The 19,849-nt window shown below is 42.4% G+C and overlaps 1 protein-coding gene across 1 annotated transcript in view; it reads left to right on the top strand.

The window, feature by feature from the left end:
- LOC140468529 (NACHT, LRR and PYD domains-containing protein 1 homolog) overlaps window positions 1–19,849 on the top strand; it is a 43,111-nt gene that overhangs the window by 3,981 nt on the left and 19,281 nt on the right. Inside the window, exons 3-4 of the mRNA XM_072564619.1 lie at window positions 5,828–5,972; window positions 14,001–14,108. Coding sequence (XP_072420720.1) covers window positions 14,012–14,108 — 97 coding nt within the window. The 5' untranslated portion in view covers window positions 5,828–5,972; window positions 14,001–14,011. The remainder of the gene's footprint in view (window positions 1–5,827; window positions 5,973–14,000; window positions 14,109–19,849) is intronic.

Here is a 19,849-nt window from a genome sequence, read left to right as displayed (position 1 = left end):
CAGCACCGATCCTTGTGGCACTCCACTGGTCACAGGCCTTCAATCTGAAAAACAACCATCCACCACCACCCTCTGTCTTCTACCTTTGAGCCAGTTCTGTATGCAAATGGCTAGTTCTCCCTGTATTCCATGAGATCTAACCTTGCTAATCAGTCTCCCATGGGGAACCTTGTCGAACGCCTTACTGCAGTCCATATAGATCACATCTACCACTCTGCCCTCATCAATCCTCTTTGTTACTTCCTCAAAAAGCCTCAATCAAGTTTGTGAGACATGATTTCCCACGCACAAAGCCATGTTGACTATCCCTAATCAGTCCTTGCCTTTCCAAATACATATACATCCTGTCCCTCAGGACTTTCTCCAACAACTTGCCCACCACCAACTTCAGGCTCACTGATCTTTAGTTCCGTGGCCTGTCCTTACCACCCTTCTTAAACATTGGCTTCATGTTTGCCAACTTCCAGTCTTCCAGTACCTCACCTGTGACTATTGATGATACAAATATCTCAGCAAGAGGCCCAGCAATCACTTATCTAGCTTCCCACAGAATTCTTGGGTATACCTGATCAGGTCCTGAGGATTTATCCACTTTTATGCGTTTAAAGACATCCAGCAGTTCCTCCTCTGTAATATGGATATTTTTCAAGATGTCACCATCTGTTTCCCTACAGCCAATATCATCTGTATCCTTTTCCAATGTAAATACTGATGACAATACTTATTTAGTATCTCTCCCATTTTCAGTGGTTCCACACAAAGGCTGCCTTATTGATCTTTGATCTTTAAGGGCCCCTATTTTCTCCCTAGTTACCCTTTTGTCCTTAATGTATTTGTAAAAACCCTTTGGATTCTCTTTAATTCTATTTTCCAAAGCTATCTCATGTCCCCTTTTTGCCGTCCTGATTTTCCTCTTAAATATACCGCTACTATCTTTATACTTATCTCAGGATTCATTCGATCTATCCTGTCTATAACTTACATATGTTTCCTTCTTTTTCTTATTCAAACCTTCGATTTCTTTGGTAATCCAGTATTCCCCACATCTACCAGCCTTCCCTTTCACCCTGACAGGAATATACTTTCACTTGATTCTCGTTATCTCATTTCTGAATGCTTCCCATTTTCCAGCCGTCCCTTTACCTGCGAACATCTGCCTCCAATCAGCTTTTGAAATTTCTTACCTAATACCATCAAAAAATGGCTTTCTCCAATTTAGAACTTCAACTTTTAGATCTGGTCTATCCTTTTCGATCACAATTTTAAAACAAATAGAATTATGGTCGCTGGCCCCAAAGTGCTCCCCCACTGACACCTCAGTCACCTGCCCTGCCTTATTTCCCAAGAGTAGGTCAAGGTTTGCACCTTCTCTAATAGGTACATCCACATACTGAATCAGAAAATTTTCTTACATACACTTAATAAGTTCCTCTCCATCTAAACCCTTAACACTATGGCAGTCCCAGTCTCTGCTTGGAAAGTTAAATTCCCCTCCCATAATCACCCTATTATTCTTACAGGTTGATATCAGTTGTGATATCAGTTGAAAAATACTACTGGGCTGAAGTGAAATATATTCCTCTAGAGTTGAAAGGAAAAAGATCTCAAATTGTGGCTGCAATTCAGTTTGTTTACATTCCTGGGTGTTTGCCACATCATCCAACACTGTCAGCCACAATGAGCTCTGTATCTTAGTAACTGTCTCTGGCCTTTTTCCCAGATCACTGCCCATTTTTATCCATATACATCGAAGCATCATCGAAAGCCTGCTTCAATTTTCCAGTTGAACCTTCTCGACTACCAGGCAAAGCATTCCAGGCCTGAATCTCTAACAGTGCATCTGTATTATTTTACTGTCACTCGTAGCACGGTTAGTTGGAGTCGTAGAATCACCAGGCCTGAAAATAAACCCTCCGTCCAACCTGTCCATGTTGACCAGTGTCTACTGGTTAATTTGCTTGCATTTGCCTCGCATGCTTCGAAACCTTTCCAATTCATGTTCCTGTCCAAATATCTTACAAATGTGATAACTGTACCTGAATCTACCACTTCCTCTGGCAGCTGCTTCCATCTATACACCACCCTCTGTGTGGAAGTTGCCCCTTAGGTCCCTTTTAAATCTTTCTCATTTCACACTCTAGTTTTGAATTCCCCTACTCCGAGGAAAAGATCTTTGCTACTCACTTTATCTATACTTCCCATGATTTTACAAACCCCCATAATGTCACCCCTAAAACCTCTCAGCTCCAGTAGAAAAACGTCCCAGCTGATCCAACCTCTTCTTGTCAGTCAAAGCCTTCATTCTCAGTGACATCCTTGTCAATATTTTCTGCACCCTCTCCAATTTAATAATATCCTTCTTAAAGCAGGGTGACCAGAACGGTTTGCAGTACTCGAAATGTGGCTTTACCAATGTCATTTACAACTGCAACATCACGCCCCGACTGCTCTACTCTGTGGTGTGAGCAATGAAGGCAAACATGCTAAATGCCTTCTTTATCACCTTGTCTATCTGTGGTAGAAAGTTCGATGAACCATGCAACTGAATCCTGGATTTCTCTGACCGGCAACGCTCCCCAGGACCTACTATTTCATGTGCAAACCCTGCCCTTTTTCATCAAAATACAACACCGCACATTTATCTAAATTAAAGTCTCAGCTGCCCAGCGATTCCTCTTTGTCGACACGGTCTCCCGTAAAATGTCATGGGCAAGGAAACCTGCGCTAATGACCATATACCACCCCCTGACAATCCCCCAAAACCTTCCTGTGTATGTTTCCATGTTGTACAGCAGCTGGAGGGAGCATGAAGGGCTATTGGAAGGGACTTCAATGTCCATCAGCAAACGTAGTTCGTGTGGCACCCTGATGGGATGGGCTGTCTAATTTCCAGGATACACAACCTGCCAGTGGGACTTGTTGAGAGGCGAAACTTGAGGGAGAAATAGACTTAGTTCTAGAGTCATACAGCACGGACACAGACCCTGTGGTTCATCTAGTCCCATGCTGAGCATGATCTTGAACTAATCTAGTCCCACCAGCCTGCTCCTGGCCCATAACCCTCCAAACCTTTCCCATTCCCGTACTTATCCAATTGTCTTTTAAACTTTGTAATTGTACCCCACACCCACCACCTCCTTCATTCCATACCTGAACCACCATGTGTAAAAGAAAATGCCCCTCGTCTTTTTCAAATCTGTCGGAGAAATTTTCCCAATAGGTTAGAGATCACAAAACACAGCTCGAAGTGAAATTGACGAACAGTTTATTGCAAATGATATACTGGTGGAGAAATTGACTAGGCTGACACATAACTGACAGTCTGTACAGGTATATCAGATTTCTCCTCCCAGAGCTGTGGATGAGACCAGTTTTGTCGTAATGGTGCAAAATGACACTGATTAAGAAACGGGAAAGTACAATGTTTCTGGAAATGGAGTTTCAAGGAAGCTAATTAGAAAACAGTTTATTGTATGAATGTCCTGTTCCTTCACACAATGCAACATTCTGACAGGACCATGGCTCCATTCCTCTTCACAGGTAGGCATTAATGTCTCTTCTAAAATGGTGAGGTGATTCCATTGTCCTGTTCCTGGAGCATGCCCTTTGCTGGTGCCTGCCTGTCTGTCTGTCCTGCTCTTTGTGCGGCTTTGGTAATGCTGGATTGTGAAACTGCCCTGAGGGCTTTGACATATCTGTGGTGCTCTGTCACGTCCATGGGAGCTTAAAGTGTATTGCCTTGTCTGTGTGTAGTCTGAGCCAGCTTGTGAGGTGCTCGGGAATTCTGGGTGCGCTGGGACAGTTTGGCCAATTTGCTTTTGTGGGCCTATCGTGGTTTAGCAAATCTTTTGCCACAAAGACTCTCTCCTCTCACCTTAAAAATATGGTTCCTCAAGTTTTAAAATCCTGCATCCCAAGGTGAAGCAACTAGACAGAGGCCGGATCCCACCACGCAGTCACACTTTACTCCCTAAGGCACAGTACTGTGGCCAGCCAGCTCAGAGTCAGTTTTCAACTGAGGAGATTCTAATCTCCTGGTTATTTGTGTTGCTTTCGTGTCATGTATGTGCAGCTGTAAGATACAGTGAAGAGGCAATGAGTGCAGAAACCCTTACTCACTTTCCACCACCAGGAAGAATAGAAACACCTGAGTGACAGAGACAGGCAGTGCTCTTCTCATCAGAGGGCAATGCCTCACTGATGGGAAAAGTGAAGGGGCGGGAAGAGATCAAACTAAAATTGAATCGGGGGGGGGAATAAAACACTCCATACCCTGTGGTGCCCATCTTCAATGAAAACCTCGAAGTGTTGGTAGACACTGCGTGCTTCGTCTCCAGGGACACACGGGTATTTGCTGTTTAGATATTTTGTTTGTTTTACCATTTTTTATTCTAGGTCCAGGCAGCAGAAATGGAGTCAGGCCCAGGCTGCAGCAGTGGAGACAGGCCCAGGCTGCAGCAGTACATAGAACATTGAACTTTACAGGCAGTACAGGCCCTTCAGCCCTCGATGTTGCACCACCTTGTTATACTAATCTGAAGCCCTTCCCACCTACACTATTCCATGTACTTCCCTATGCCTGTCCAATGATGACTTAAATGCACTTAATTTTGGCGAATCTACTACTGTTGCAGGTCAAGCATTGCAAACCCTTACTTCTCTGAGTAAAGAAACTACCTCTGACATCTGTCTTATACCTATCTCCCCTCACTTTATTGTTGTATCCCCTTGTGTTTGCCGTCCCCACACTTGAAAAAAAGAGATTTAGGCCCAGGCTGCAACAGATGGAGTCAGACCGAGGCTGCAACAGATGGAGACAGGCCAAGGCTGCAGCAGTGGAGTCAGGCCCAGGCTGCAGCAGTGGAGTCAGGCCCAGGCCTCAGCAGTGGAGTCAGGCCCAGGCTGCAGCAGTGGGGTCAGGTCCAGGCTGCAGCAGTGGAGTCAGGCCCAGGCTGCAGCAGTGGGGTCAGGCCCAGGCTGCAGCAGTGGAGTCAGGCCCAGGGTGCAGCAGTGGGGTCAGGTCCAGGCTGCAGCAGTGGAGTCAGGCCCAGGCCTCAGCAGTGGAGTCAGGCCCAGGCTTCAGCAGTGGAGTCAGGCCCAGGCTGCAGCAGTGGGGTCAGGCCCAGGCTGCAGCAGTGGGGTCAGGCCCAGGCTGCAGCAGTGGGGTCAGGCCCAGGCTGCAGCAGTGGAGTCAGGCCCAGGCTGCAGCAGTGGGGTCAGGCCCAGGTTGTAGCAGTGGAGTCAAGTCCAGGCTGCAGCAGTGGAGTCAGGCCCAGGCTGCAGCAGTGGAATCAGGACTAGGCTGCAGCAGTGGAGTCAGGCGCAGGCTTCAGCATTGGAATCAGGCCCAGGCTTCAGCAGTGGAGTCAGGCCCAGGCTTCAGCAGTGGTGTCAGGCCCAGGCTTCAGCAGTGGTGTCAGGCCCAGGCTTCAGCAGTGGTGTCAGGCCCAGGCTTCAGCAGTGGGGTCAGGCCCAGGCTTCAGCAGTGGGGTCAGGCCCAGGCTGCAGCAGTGGGGTCAGGCCCAGGCTGCAGCAGTGGGGTCAGGCCCAGGCTGCAGCTGTGGAGTCAGGCGCAGGCTGCAGCATTGCAGTATTCTTTGATATCTTTCTCTCTATAACCATTAACTAAATGTATCTGATTGCACAGTATTAGACTCAAAGCAGCCTGATCCCTGCTTGTGAGTGATGTCGGTAATTTTCTCTGTACTTGGCTGCATTAGAAATTAAGGAGATGATTGAGATGTTGCCATTGATTTCCATAATGTACTTCTATTCCAGATCTAAAAAAAAGTTCTTTTTTTGTTTTATTGAATTGTGTGAAATCCAGGTAAAGCTCAGAAAGCGCGTGCTGTCGAGTTTACAGCGGATCGGGTTGAAGGTCATCTTTAAGACTCTGTTGTCACTTACACTGTTGAAGACAAGGTAATAGTGAGAGGAGATCTTTTACAAGAGATCAGAAACTTTAACATAAGGTAAGTTCTGGATTGTATTCAACCATGTTACTCTGTTTCAATGTGCATCATAACGACAGCACCAATTATTATCACTGCAATTTTCAGATTTTGTCAGGTTTAGGTCTTTCTCGTTGACTTGGAGAGAGAGTTGTCCAAGTTTATTTTTAAAGAAAGTGCATTGATTACATAACCCATGAAACTTTACAGGGTAAAACTTTGTACTGTCAATTTGAATCCTATGAATTACACAGAGCTAAAAGGAATTGGACATATGCATCACTTATGTACAAGTAGACATATGCTCTGCCGAGGCACTGGTCTCTTTGTTTTGCTGATTGTTTGATTTTGCTGCTTTTATTCGCTTTAATTACTGCACACACAGCTTCAACAGCAATCTCCTTCTGCTGGACTCTCCCTCACGCACAGACAGTCACAGACCAATGTAACTCTGCTGTGGTCTGGAAATGTTACCCTCACGCACACAGTCACAGTCATTGCGTCACTCACCTCCACTGGGGACTGTAAATGTTACATATAGGCACACACCGTTACAGGATCATCTGCTTCTGCTAGACACACACACACACACACACACACACACAACAGTACATACACACACAGACTGTCACAGCCTGATTGCACCTCTGCTGGGAATGTAAATATTATATACGTTCAGGGCCTATGGCTGTTGATGCCTGTTCTTCCCATAAACATGATTTTATCTCTCCACCCTGGAGGCTCCCCGCCTCTCTTCCTGATGAAGGGCTTTGGTCCGAAACGTCTATTTTCCTGCTCCTCGGATGCCGCCTGACCTGCTCTGCTTTTCCAGCATCACACTGATGTAAACTCTGGTTTCCAGCATCTGCAGTCCTCACTTTTGCCTATGTGAAAATATTGAGCCACATCCATTGAATGTTCAGAGGTTTCATCTTCAGTCTTACCAAAAATACACAATTCCGAAGAAAGTGGATGTTAAATAGTCAACAGTGAATTATGACCAGTGCTTTTCTCAATCTGTTTACGTTCCTAAACACCCTTTAGAAAACCAACTGACAGCTTAAAGTGGGTCTCTATTAACTGCATGTGGTGTCTCTTTCCACAAGCTTTCATTTGCTCTTTTGTATGACAGAATGTGTCTATTTTTGCCTCTTGACAATGATAGGCACTTGAGAGGTACTTTTATATATTTGAAGTTACGTATCAAAGCAAGTCAGTGTTGATTAGTTTTCTTTAGTGTATAAGTTCTATTGTATATTTGTGAGCAAGTGACGGAGTACGCTTTAACTTTGCAGTTGTAATTTTATGATTTCTACAATTCGACATCTTGAAAGTAATTTTAAAAATGTATATGTTCACAGCATCCGAAATAAGAAATGATACAGCTTTGAGTATATTTGAATGCAGGAAAACTATATTCTGAAAGTGTCAAAACATCATTTACTGAATATCTCATCAAAATTAAAAAAATAATTAAGTCTGATGAGAGCTGTTGTGGTTCTGTTCGCCGAGCTGGGAATTTGTGTTGTCGACGTTTCATTTCATGTCTAGGTGACATCCTCAGTGCTTGGGAGCCTCCTGTGAAGCGCTTCTGTGATGTTTCCTCCGGTATTTGTAGCGGTTTGAATCTGCCGCTTCTGGTTGTCAGTTCCAGCTGTCCGCTGCAGTGGTCAGTATATTGGGTCCAGGTCGATGTGCTTATTGATTGAATCTGTGGATGAGTGCCATGCCTCTAGGAATTCCCTGGATGTTCTCTGTTTGGCTTGTCCTATAATAGTAGTGTTGTCCCAGTCGAATACATGTTGCTTGTCGTCTGCCTGTGTGGCTACGAAGGATAGCTGGTTGTGTTGTTTCGTGGCTAGTTGGTGTTCATGGATGTGGATCGTTAGTTGTCTTCCTGTTTGTCCGATGTAGTGTTTTGTGCAGTCCTTGCATGGGATTTTGTACACTACATTGGTTTTGCTCATGTTGGGTATCGGGTCCTTCGTTCTGGTGAGTTGTTGTCTGAGAGTGGCTGTTGGTTTGTGTGCTGTTATGAGTCCTAGTGGTCGCAATAGTTTGGCTGTCAGTTCGGAAATGCTCCTGATGTATGGTAGTGTGGCTAGCCCTTCGGGTTGCAGCATGTCCTCGTTCCATTGTCTTTCCCTTAGGCATCTGTTGATGAAATTGTGCGGGTATCCGCTTTTCGCGAATACATTGTATAGGTGTTCTTCTGTTTTGGTGAACAGAACCACAACAACGAGCACCCGAGCTACAAATCTTCTCCCAAACTTTGAATCTGATGAGAGCTCTTTTAAACATTGATGACATCAAATAACTTTCAGCAAAAATAACATGGGATTAGTGTGCTAAAATTGTGCGACAAAATAAAAATAATAGCCAGATGTATTGCTGTCAAAAATTTCAGAAACAATTGAAACTTAACTAACTCTGTTAACATGTGATGGCAAATTTTGGGATAGTTAAGCAATAAGTGCAGGAACATACATATTTTGTAATTCAATTCCTTTGAGTTCGTTCCTCACTTTCTCATGAGAGAATGCGAGCAGGAAATTAATGTTATAAGAGAAATCAATTTCAAACAATTAGGCCACTTAAGCGAAATCAGCATTGTTCCTGATGATTGAGAAAAGATTTAAAGACCAGCAAACAACCACGGAGGAGTTTGTAAGAACTATGAAAAGGGTTTATGGAAGGAAGCTGGTCATGCACATTAAAATGATAAGAAATTTTATAGATACATAAAACAAGGCAGGTGCAATGATGGTTTATTAAACACTGAAAATGGGGCATTGTCAATAACTGTGGGATAAGTCAGACCTCTTGAATAATCACTTTACCTCAGTATTTACTGTTGAAAGTGCCATTTTGTGAAGTATTATTAATTACCTTCTTCCCTCATATTATCATTCATACAGTCAAAGATAGATCGGACCAATCAGCACCAAGTGGAAGTTTTAGATGCAGGCACAAGTATAACTTGTAAAATACATTTGTAGAGGAACATGAATCGGAAAGTTTCAGAGAATTGTCCAATTAAAATGGAGGCCACGCATCGACTTTGTGAAATTGAGGAACACACTTATTTCTCACGATATCATAGGAGGTAAAGTTGACTGGACTGATACAAAACTGACACTTTGCACATTTAAGTCAAGAATTCTCCTCCTGGAACTGTAAGTGCTGTCAGTTTTAGAAGGGGTTTAGCTAATCTGCAGAAATAGGTGTTGTTGGCTAGCATTGTAGATTCAATAGGTCCCGATGGTAGTGTTCATTCTTGTCAAGTATCGTTGTGCCACCTAGTCTGCATGGGTTTTGTAGGGATTGAGTAATTGGGAAGACCGGGAATGTCCTCAGGGCTGAAGGAGCAACGATACAATTGTGAGGTCGGAAAACCAGTTAGCAGACCATCTAGATAGCGTATGCCTTCAGTCCGGAAACTGCCGAGGTAATCTCTCATTTCACTGTTAGTTCCTGAGCTGAGTGTGGTCAAGTTGAGGTGCCAGTGGCCTAATGAGTATGCTGTGTATGGCTTCGAACAGACATGGTTTCTGTGAGCAAGTGGTGGCCAGGCAAAGTGGCCTTGGTTTTCTCCCACAGAAAGGTTCAAAGAGATATGGACCAAATGTAGGCGAATCAGGCTGATTTAATTTGTGAAGTGATTTGTTCCAACTCTTGTTTTTGTTTCAAAAAATTCTCTGTAAAAGGGTCAGTTTCTGTGCTGTGTGATTCTATATTCTAGATGTTAATCGATGACCAGATCTGTGTAACATTTTATGTCTTCCCCCTCTAATCCGATATAAGAAAATGTCAATGAGATTACTTCATGTTAAACATTGAATATAAATTTGAATAAAGCTTTGTTATGGTCTGACCCATTCCTGATGAAGGGCTTTGGCCTGAATCGTCGACTCTCCTGCTCCCCGGATACTTCCTGACCAGCTGTGCTTTTTCAGCACCACACGTTGCAGGTTGAGTGACCCTTCCTCAGAACTGGACGAGCACATGACTTTGATATTTGAAGCAAGGAACAAAAGGAGTGCAGGGTCATGTTAAAGTTGTATAAAGTACCGATGCACCATTATGTTCTATTATCTGCAATGTGGAAAAATGTGACTGTATGAGACAGGGTGACAGCATGTATAATTTTTACACAGAAGAAAAGTATGTATGCAAACAGATAAGACGGTTTTGATTCAGTTAGTTGTTCACTTTCTAATACTGAATGATGAAATGATCACGAAATACAGTGTGTGCAAAAGATCAGATATTGTGAATAAAGTATGAAATGAATCTTTTTTTGTGATTCGAGTACACACATAGAAAACATTCTGAAAGGTAAGTCTGCAAATATAAATTACTAAATACCTTTGAAACATTCAGAAAAAAATAAACTCTATTACTGAGATTTTTGTGAAACAAAAACAAGAGTTGGAACAGAACGTTGTTCCAAAGTACAATGCCCGAATCGTAAGGCAAAAGGAAGAAGTAATATCCGGCCTTATTGTTTATAAATGCTTCAGTAAAAAATTGAAACCAGAAATTTGTAACAAATTGGAAACTAGAACTATTGACATATGGTCATTAATTTTCAATAAGTATATTCATAATTGCAGGACCATCAGTAGTCTGCAATTTAATTCCTTTGAGTGAATTCTTCACTTTCAAATGAGAATGAATTCACAAATTAGGAAGGTCAAATGACAATTAATTTCACATCTTTATGCTACATGAACATTTTTTCTAGGTTTCATATTTCACAAATAAAATTCACAATCCTGTGAGGACAAGAAGAAAGATAAGTGTGGCAGGCACGATGCTGACCGATGTTCCCTGAGTCAGTTCAGTGTTGGAACCTTGGAGTAGAAGCACACCATTAATCCTATTGAGAATATGATTTAGCTTTGAAGTTATAATTTTATGATTTGTGTACTTCTTCAGACTGAGAGTAACCTTACTATATATGTTAGCATCTTCCAAAGGAAGTACTCAAATATCTTGGGCTGATTCGAATGCAGGCATAAAAGATATTCCCAAGGTAAATGTCAAAATACAAATCGCTGAACATCTTCTCGGTATTCGGGAAAAACAGACTTCATTTTTTGGATTTTTTTTAAAAGGCAAATTCCTTTCTGCAAAAATCTAATGCAATTTGTGTGCTGTAATTATAAGGCAAAATAAAAATAATTGCTGAACCTATTGCTTCCAAATATTTGAGAAATCACTAAAACTAGAAATGTTTAAGATGCATATGGGATAAGTAATTTTGGATGCATGTGAGCACTGACAGCAGAGACAAATGTAGTCTCTCATTCAATTCCTTTGAGTTAATTTCTAACCAGAGAATGAGAGCTCGAAAAAAAAATGTTGTAAGGGAAATGAATGTCAAATGTTTCGTCTACTTGTGCAGAGACATGGTTGAGAAAAGATACAAAGACCAACAATCGCCATGAAGTAGTTCATAAGAGCTACTAAAAGGGAATATGAAAGAAAACTTGCCAGGGATTTCAAAATGATAAAAAAATTTGTCGCTCCGTAAAGCAAGCTCAGATGTAATGATGGCTCATTTGAAACTGAAAGTGGGGCATTTTCGATGACTATGGGGAAAAGGCAAACCTGTTGAAATAATTAAAATTGAATGTGTGATTTTATGAAATATTAATAATCCTACTCCCTCCTTTTATCATTCTGAAAGATTACATGGAAATCTTTTTATCAGCAGCAAAAGAAAGTTGTACATGCAGCTCCAATTACAACATTTAAAGGATATTTCAACAAGTTCATGAACAGTCAAAAAGTGTGGCCCTTGAAAAGCACAGCAGGTGAAGCAGCATCAAGGGAGCAGGAGACTCGACATCTCAGGCATAAGCTGTTCATCAGGAATGGTGGAGGGGGAAGGTGGCTGAGAGATAAATAGGAGGATGGGAATGGGGAAAGGTAGCTAGAAGGCGCTAGGATGATGCAGAAGTGGATGATAGTGATAGGTTGGAGGGGAGGGTGGAGCAAATAGGTGCAAAGGAAGATGGACAGGGTGGACAGTTCAAGAGGGTGATGCCAATTTGGAGGGTTGGATCTGGGGTAAGGTGGGGGGAGGGGAAATGAGGGAACTAGTGAAGTCGACATTTAAACTGTCCCAAGTTGGAAGGCGTCCAAGTCCTCCATTTCCAGGAACTCCCCATATATATTTGGGACAACACACATGGCCTCCATCTCTTCCAAGACCTTCAATTCCCCGGCCCCCAATGCCTCATCTCCACCGTTTCCATCCAGTACCTGTACATTCCCACCTGCCACTGTGAAAGCCTCCAAGCCCTCTGTTTCTTCCTCTCCCGTCGACACAGCCAGTGTGCCTCCACTGACACACTCATTCGACTGGTGGAACTGGTCCACACCTTCAATAACTGCTCCTTTGAATCCTCCCAAATCCTTCAGACCGAAGGGTAGCTATGGGCACCAGCATGGGCCCCTGCTTGTGCTTGCCTCTTCATCGGATACATGGGACAGTCCATCTTCTGCAGTTACACTGGCAGTAGTCCCCACCTTTTCCTCCGCTACATTGATGACTGTATTGATGCTCCCTAGTCCTCCCATGAGGAGGTTGAATAGTTTGTCAACTTCATGAACATCTTCCACTCTGACCTAAAGTCCACCTGGACCATCTTGGGCACCTCCCTCACCCTCCTGTGCCTCACTGTCTTCATCTCCAGCGACCGACTTAACATGGACATTTATTTCAAACCCACTGACTCCCACAGTGAACTGGACTATTCGTCCTCTCACCACAACTACCCCCCACCATCTTTGAAAAGGTTATCCCTTGCTCCCTATTCCTCTGCCTTCACCATATCTGCTCCCAGGAGGAGCAATCCCCAGAACATCCCAGATGGCCTCCTCTATGATGAACCATAATTTCCCCTCTCACATCGTTAACAATACCCTCCAACACAACTCTTCCAATTCCTGCACCTCTGCCCTTGAACCCCACAACTTCAACCACAACAAGTATGGAACTGCCATGGCCATCACCTTCCACTCCACCAATCTCTAGTTTACAATGCACCATCAGCCGCCATTTCCATCACTTACAGTCAGTCCCCACCATCACTGATATATTTCCCTCCCCACCCCTATCAGCATACTGCAGAGAACATTCCCTCTGCTCCTTATCCTCCACTCCAAGCACCTTTTACATCCAGCAGAGATTATCCTGCACATTCACCAACCTCACTTACATTGTCCGTTGTTCTCGATGTATTTTCCATTATATAAGTTAGACAGGAGGGCAACTTGCCGAATGTTTCGGGGAATAGAGACCAACAAACCCATCAACACTTTGACCGGTCACTTCAACTCCCCCTGTCACTCCACCAAGGACATGCAACCCTGGGCCTCCTTCACTGCCAAATCCAAGCAACCCAACAACTGGAGGAAGCAGATCTCATCTTTTGCCTGAGGACTCTCCACACATGCGGCATCAATGTCAACTTCACCAGTTTCCTTTTCTTCCCTGCCCCCACCTCATCCCACATCCAACCCTCCGACTCAGCACCATCCTCTTAAATTGTCCTTCCTATCCATCTTGCTTCCCACCTGTCTGCTCCACCCTTCCATCCGACCAATCACTATCACTCCTGCTGCATCTATCCATCACATTCCCAGCCACCTTCTCCCCACCCTCCCACCACCACACCGTCCTATTAATCACTCAGCCCTCTTCCCCACCAACATCCCCGATGAAAGCTTACATCCAAACGTTGACTTTCATACTCTTCGGATGCTGTCTGACATGCTGTGCTTTTCCAGTGCCACACTTTTCAACTCTGAATAGAAAACTGGTCAAGCATTGTGCGAAATGGAGCTTGAGAAAACAATAATGTCAGCTGCGGTCTTACTGAACAGCCCTGTCTTGGTCTTGATCTTGATCTGACACTGGTGGAGATATCCATGTTGAGAGGCATGTGGGTTCAGAATGTATACTGACATTGTGGGAAATGGTCACTTCATTAATATTTGAATACCAACATTCATGCCATGCTTTATAACTTTCAGAAGTCAAAAGAATGAAGTGGGAAATGAGAGCTTTCTTCTGGCTCATGTTTGCGGCTCTAATATGCACAGGAACAGAAATAGATCTTGTGACTTCAAATGGCGACAAAGGTAAAATCACTCTTGATAAAAATGGAGATAAGATATATCTGAAACCATTCAATACTGCAGATGTTCAAAATCGTGAGGGTGATTGCGATGACAGAATCAGTGATAAAAAACGTATTTCCTATCTTGATGCAACTTGACAAACACATCTTTTCATCATGAATGCTTTTGTTTGCAAAAGCTAATATTCTAACAAACATTTTCCCACTTCTGAAATTTGCATGATCTAATTCATTAAAATATATGGCATTTTAAAACATTTCCTTGCAAACATGTTCAATGATGCATAATCTTGCCTTAATTGAAAAATCTTTTCCCCCCTCTACATGTGTATGTTCTTATTTCGTTAGAAACTTTCCATGGTGAAAGTATATGAGTGTTGTTCCACATTTATGGCTTTTTCTAGGAACGCCATGATTTTTTTTCAATATAACATATTGTTTCCTGCAAAATTCGCTTCTGAAATGCAGTCACTATAAAAAGATTATTTTGCCCTTGTTTTAAGCGAGGTTGTAAAGGCAGAGGTGCTAAAATACCTGGAGCGCCAGCTTGAATCAATATTTTTTTTTATAAACAGTTTAACAATGAAAGTGTAATGGCCAGTTCCCCCAGTTCAAATTTTTCTAGTTTTTTTTAGCTATAGCAGTCTCAAGATTTTTGAGCACCAGAAGGGTTGCAAGCTTCAGGAAATGATTCCTATCTGAATTTCTTTGAAAACTCTCTCTGGATGTTATTCCCTCCTGTCTGTAAGAATTTGTTTTTAATGTATTTTTTGGCCAAGGCATGTTACTATATTGGAACAGTTAATTAGAAATCATAACTGTATCGAGTATGAATTTAACTTTACCGATGGTTACGTTATTCTAAATTGTTCGTATTTTAACTGTAATGTTTAAATAACTTCATTTTTGCTTAAAGCCGAATGTTTTGATCAGTTGCATGATACCTGGAGCACTCACTTTACATCTGTGTTTCAAATAAGGGGGACAAAAAGCATCTCGGCTAGCTTCCTATAAGATTTTGAGGGGATCTGGCCTGGTTCATTACAGCTTGGGGGCTCTTTTCATTATCATTCTGTAATTCCAATTGGTGTTTAGGTTTGTTGCACTTAATGATGGTGAGTGGTTGGTGTTAGTGTCTGTTGTACTGGGCGTTGAATTTGGTTGGTTTAAACAGTCTTTGTGATAACAATGGATCTTTCAGTCACCAAACGTTTTCTGGGGGTCGAAGAAGTGACTTTGGGGGTTTTGCAACAGGTGAGCAAGCAAAACTATTGGAATTGGCAGACAAGCTGGAATGGGGTTGTCTTCGTCTGTGAGAAAAGGAGAGGTAATTACAGCAATAGTTAAACATTTAAAATTGCCGGAAATGATGTTGTAATCTTTGGAAATGGCTAGAATTCAATTGCTGATGAATCAGCTTGAAGAAGAAAATGAACTGAAACAGTTTGATTTATGTTTAAAGGAAGAGGAAGGAGAAAAATAAAGAATCCTCCTAGTCGAACAAAAAGAGAAGGAAAGATTTTAGATTAGATTAGATTACTTACAGTGTGGAAACAGGCCCAACAAGTCCACACCGCCCCGCCGAAGCGTAACCCACCCATACCCCTACATCTACCTCGACACCTTACCTACCACTACGGGCAATTTAGCATGGCCAATTCACCTGACCTGCACATCTTTGGACTGTGGGAGGAAACCGGAGCACCCGGAGGAAACCCATGCAGACACGGGGAGAATGTGCAAACTCCACACAGTCAGTCGCCTGAGGCGGGAATTGAACCCAGGTCTCTGGCGCTGTGAGGCAGCAGTGCTAACCACTGTGCCACCGTGCCGCCCACGAAGGAAGGACCCAGTAGAAGAAAGGGAAAAAGAGTGAGAAGAAAAACAGAAAGAGGGAGAGTCTGAACTTCAGAATTTGGCATTTAGAGAGGGAAGTCGACTTAAATGGATGGGGGTGAAGGCTGAATGTAAATGTAGTGAGGAGGATAGTGATGATGACAAAACCCATGCTAGCCAAAGGTCTAGGAGGGACCTATTTAGGCATATCCAAGTATTGCCTAAATTTGATGAGAAGGATATAGAAGCCTTTTTCATCTCTTTTCAGAGGTGGATAAACAGACGAAGTGGCCAACGACTATATAGATTTTGTTAATCGAAATGAAGTTGGTGGATAGAGCTACTGAGGTATTCGCTTCACTATCAGAGGAGGTATGTGGGGCGTATGAAGACCATTATCAGAGACTATGATTGATCAAATGTTTGAGACAAACAAGACTAGGTGGAGGACAAAGTGGGTATTTTTAGTTCAGAGAAACTAACTGAATTATAACAAAGATGAAAAAGTGAAGCATTGTGACAAAAAGCGTACATAGAAACAGAATTTGAATGTATTCCCAAGTGGTACTATCTTAAACATGATGCCTTGATGAAATAAATGAAGGACATTACATATTCAAGCGAATGAGAAATGGGCAGATGTTGATCAAGTTGCATTACCAGTTGGTGAAGGAAATGATCCTTGTGGGTAGCACATGAATTACCAGAAGGAGGTCATTTGGGGTAAGTAAAGCTCAAACCAAAATACAAAAACATTGTTAATGGTGTGCACTGCACAAGGATGAACTTGACTTTTGCCAGATATGCCATACATGTCAGGCAATTGGAAAGCCTCAGGCAGCAATAAAACAAGCACATTTAACACCATTCCCACATTTGAGGAACATTGAACAGAAAGTGGAGGTGTTATTGGAAAACATTCAGAAATCGCTAGATTCAGGGAGGGTTCCAGATTACTGGAAAATCACTAATGTGACACCCCTGTTTAAAAAGGCAGTAAGGCAAAAAAAAAGGAAAGTATCGGACCGATTAGCCGAACTTCATTTGTGAGTCAGATCTTGGAGTTCATTGTGAAGGATGAGGTTTCTGAATACTTGGAAGTATATGGTAAAATAAGGCAAAGTCAGCATGGTTTCATCAAGGGGAGGCCATGCCTGACAAATCTGATAGAATTCTTTGAGGACGTAATTAACAGGTTAGACCAAGGAGAACCAATGGCTATCATTTACCAGGACATCAAGAACGCCTTTGACAAGATGCCTTACAGGAGGGTACTGAGTAAGATTAAGGCCCATGGTGTCAGAGGCAAGGTGGAAGCTTGGCTGTCTCGTAGAAAGCAGAGAATGGCAGATAAAACGGTCTTTCTCAGACTGGCAGCCATTGACACGTGTGTTCCACAAGGCTCAGTGTTGGGACCACAATTTTTCACTTTGTGCATTAACAATCCAGATGAGCCAACTGAGGGCATTCTGACTATGTTTGCAGAGTATACAAAGATAGATAGAGGGACAGGTAGTATTGAGAAGGTAAGGAGGCTGCAGAAGGATTTGTACATTTTAAGAGAGTGGATAAAGAAATAGCAGCTGAATACAACGTGGGAAAATGTGAGGTTATGCAATTTGGTTGGAAGAATAGAGGCATGGGCTACTTCCGAAATCTGGTGAAACTTCAGAATTCTGAAGTGCAAAGAGACTTGAGAGCCCAGATCAGGATTCTCTCAACATAAACCTACAGGTTGAGACGGTACTGAGAAAGGCAAATACAACAATGGCATTTATTTTGAGAAGACCTCAATATAAAAACAGGGATGTACATCTGAGGCTCTGTAAGTCTGTGGTCAGACAACATTTGGAGTATTGTGCGCAGGTTTTGAAGCTATATCACAGGAAGGATGTACTGGCCCTAGAGCATGTTCAGGGGAGGTTTACGAGAATGGTCCCAGGAATGAAAAGCTTAACACATGAGGACGCTGGGTCTATACTCAGTGGAGTTGAGAAGGATGAACAGGAATCGAATTGAAAGTTACAGAATACTGAATGGCATGGACAGATATTTCCATTGACAGGAGAGACTAGGACCCAAGGGCACAGTCTTAGAGTAAAGGGAAGACATTTTAGACCGGAGATAAGGAGAAACTTCTTTCAGAGATTTCCTACATTGTGGAAACAGGCCCTTCAGCCCAATAAATCCACACCAACCCTCAGAAGAGTAACTCACCCAGATCCTATTGCTCCATATTTACCCCTAACCAATTCACCTAATTTACACATCTTTGGACTGTAGGAGGAAATTGGAGCACCCATTTGAAATGTACAATCTCCACACAGAAAGTCACCTGAGGTTGGAATCGAACCGGGTCCCTGGCGCTGCGAGGCAGCAGTGATAACCATTGAGCTACCGTGCCGCCCCATTTTTTTAGCCACAGAGTGGTGAATCTATGGAATGCACTGTCACAGAAGGCTAAGGAGGCCAGGTCATTAAGTATTTTTGATAAAAAGATAGATAGGTTCTTGATTGGGCTATGAAGTTGAAGACTAGATTGGTGCTGGAAAAGCACTGCAGTTCAGGCAGCATCCGAGGAGCAGTAAAATTGACGTTTCGAACAAAAGCCTTTCATCAGGAATGAAGTTGAAGGCATGTACTGTACCTTTAAAGGAGAGCAGCTGCCATCAAATAGATCTAAGGAATTAGGAAACACTGTCTGTCAAAGGTATCATTTCTTGTGAAACATATTCGCAGAAAGGAAAGGTGGCCCAGGGAGATCTTCATGCAGAAGAAGAAAGACATGGATGACGACAGCGGCTGTGTGATTTTGAAATTAAGCTGATGTAATTTTACTAAATATCTTATTGGAACAACATATAGTTGTAGAGTTGGAGGCAGTAAGGAAGTTAAGAGAAAGGGAGCTTAGAGTTGTGAATCATTATTGTTTAATGTTCAATTTTAGAGTTAAAACATTATTTTCTTTAGATAGATGAAATTTGGTAGTTCTCTGTCAGTCATATTTTAACAGATTATGAGGTGAGGTGAGCTCTTCTCAATGTCTGGTTTAATTAACAGAACGGTTCACTGTTGTGTCATAAAGATTGTCAGAGGTATTAATGCTTACAGGGAGAAAGTGGGAGAATGGAGTTGAGAAACTTATTATCCATGATTGAATGGCGGTGCAAACTCGAGGGGCTGAATGGCCTAATTTCTGCACCTATGTCTTATGGTCTTATGGTCTTACAAGGGTCTTAATTGCTTGCATAGGACTCCTAACTAACACAAAAGGTGGGGATTAATATTTGTTAACTATCATGGATGTGTCTAACAGTTTTCTAAACGACATTCCATTGAACATTATCAGAGCTAAACGGATTGCAGACTCAAATTTTTCAAGAGATACAGACTACTCACAGAGACATAACAAGATCAAGGTTCAATTTTGGCTTTAAAATTATTGAGGAAGCTATGCATAGCTTAAGAATAAAACAATTCAAATTCATCTTGTCCTTCTAGAATTGCAGTGACCATTAGAAAAGGTGGCATCAAACTTTAAAGATCTTGCAAATTGCTTAGAGTCAATGCTGTAGAGACGAGTGGAACAAAGAAATTCTGTTTGCACTATTTGCCAGGAGGGATGTGTCAAAAGAGTCGACCAAATTTAGTCCTTTTGAATTCAGCTTTTTGGGCATGAGGTGAAAGAAACATGAAATTGATTAAGAAGAAATTGCTAAGTCAGAGTTTGAGACCACCTATTGGACTATGTGTCAAATTCTTTTTGAACGCTTATAAAGTGGAGGAGTTGGCTAATTAGCAATTTCAAAAAATCACAGTACATAATAAAACAGGAAGCAGATACAAAAACCAAAATTAGCAATGTTGCTACTGGTGATAACATGTTAGCGTCCCTTCTAGTGATAG

The sequence above is a fragment of the Chiloscyllium punctatum genome, chromosome 47 (genome assembly GCF_047496795.1).
Source record: "Chiloscyllium punctatum isolate Juve2018m chromosome 47, sChiPun1.3, whole genome shotgun sequence".
NCBI lineage: Eukaryota > Metazoa > Chordata > Chondrichthyes > Orectolobiformes > Hemiscylliidae > Chiloscyllium > Chiloscyllium punctatum.
The sequence above is the reverse complement of the archived record's forward strand: the minus strand, read 5'-3'. Positions and strand labels throughout refer to the sequence as shown.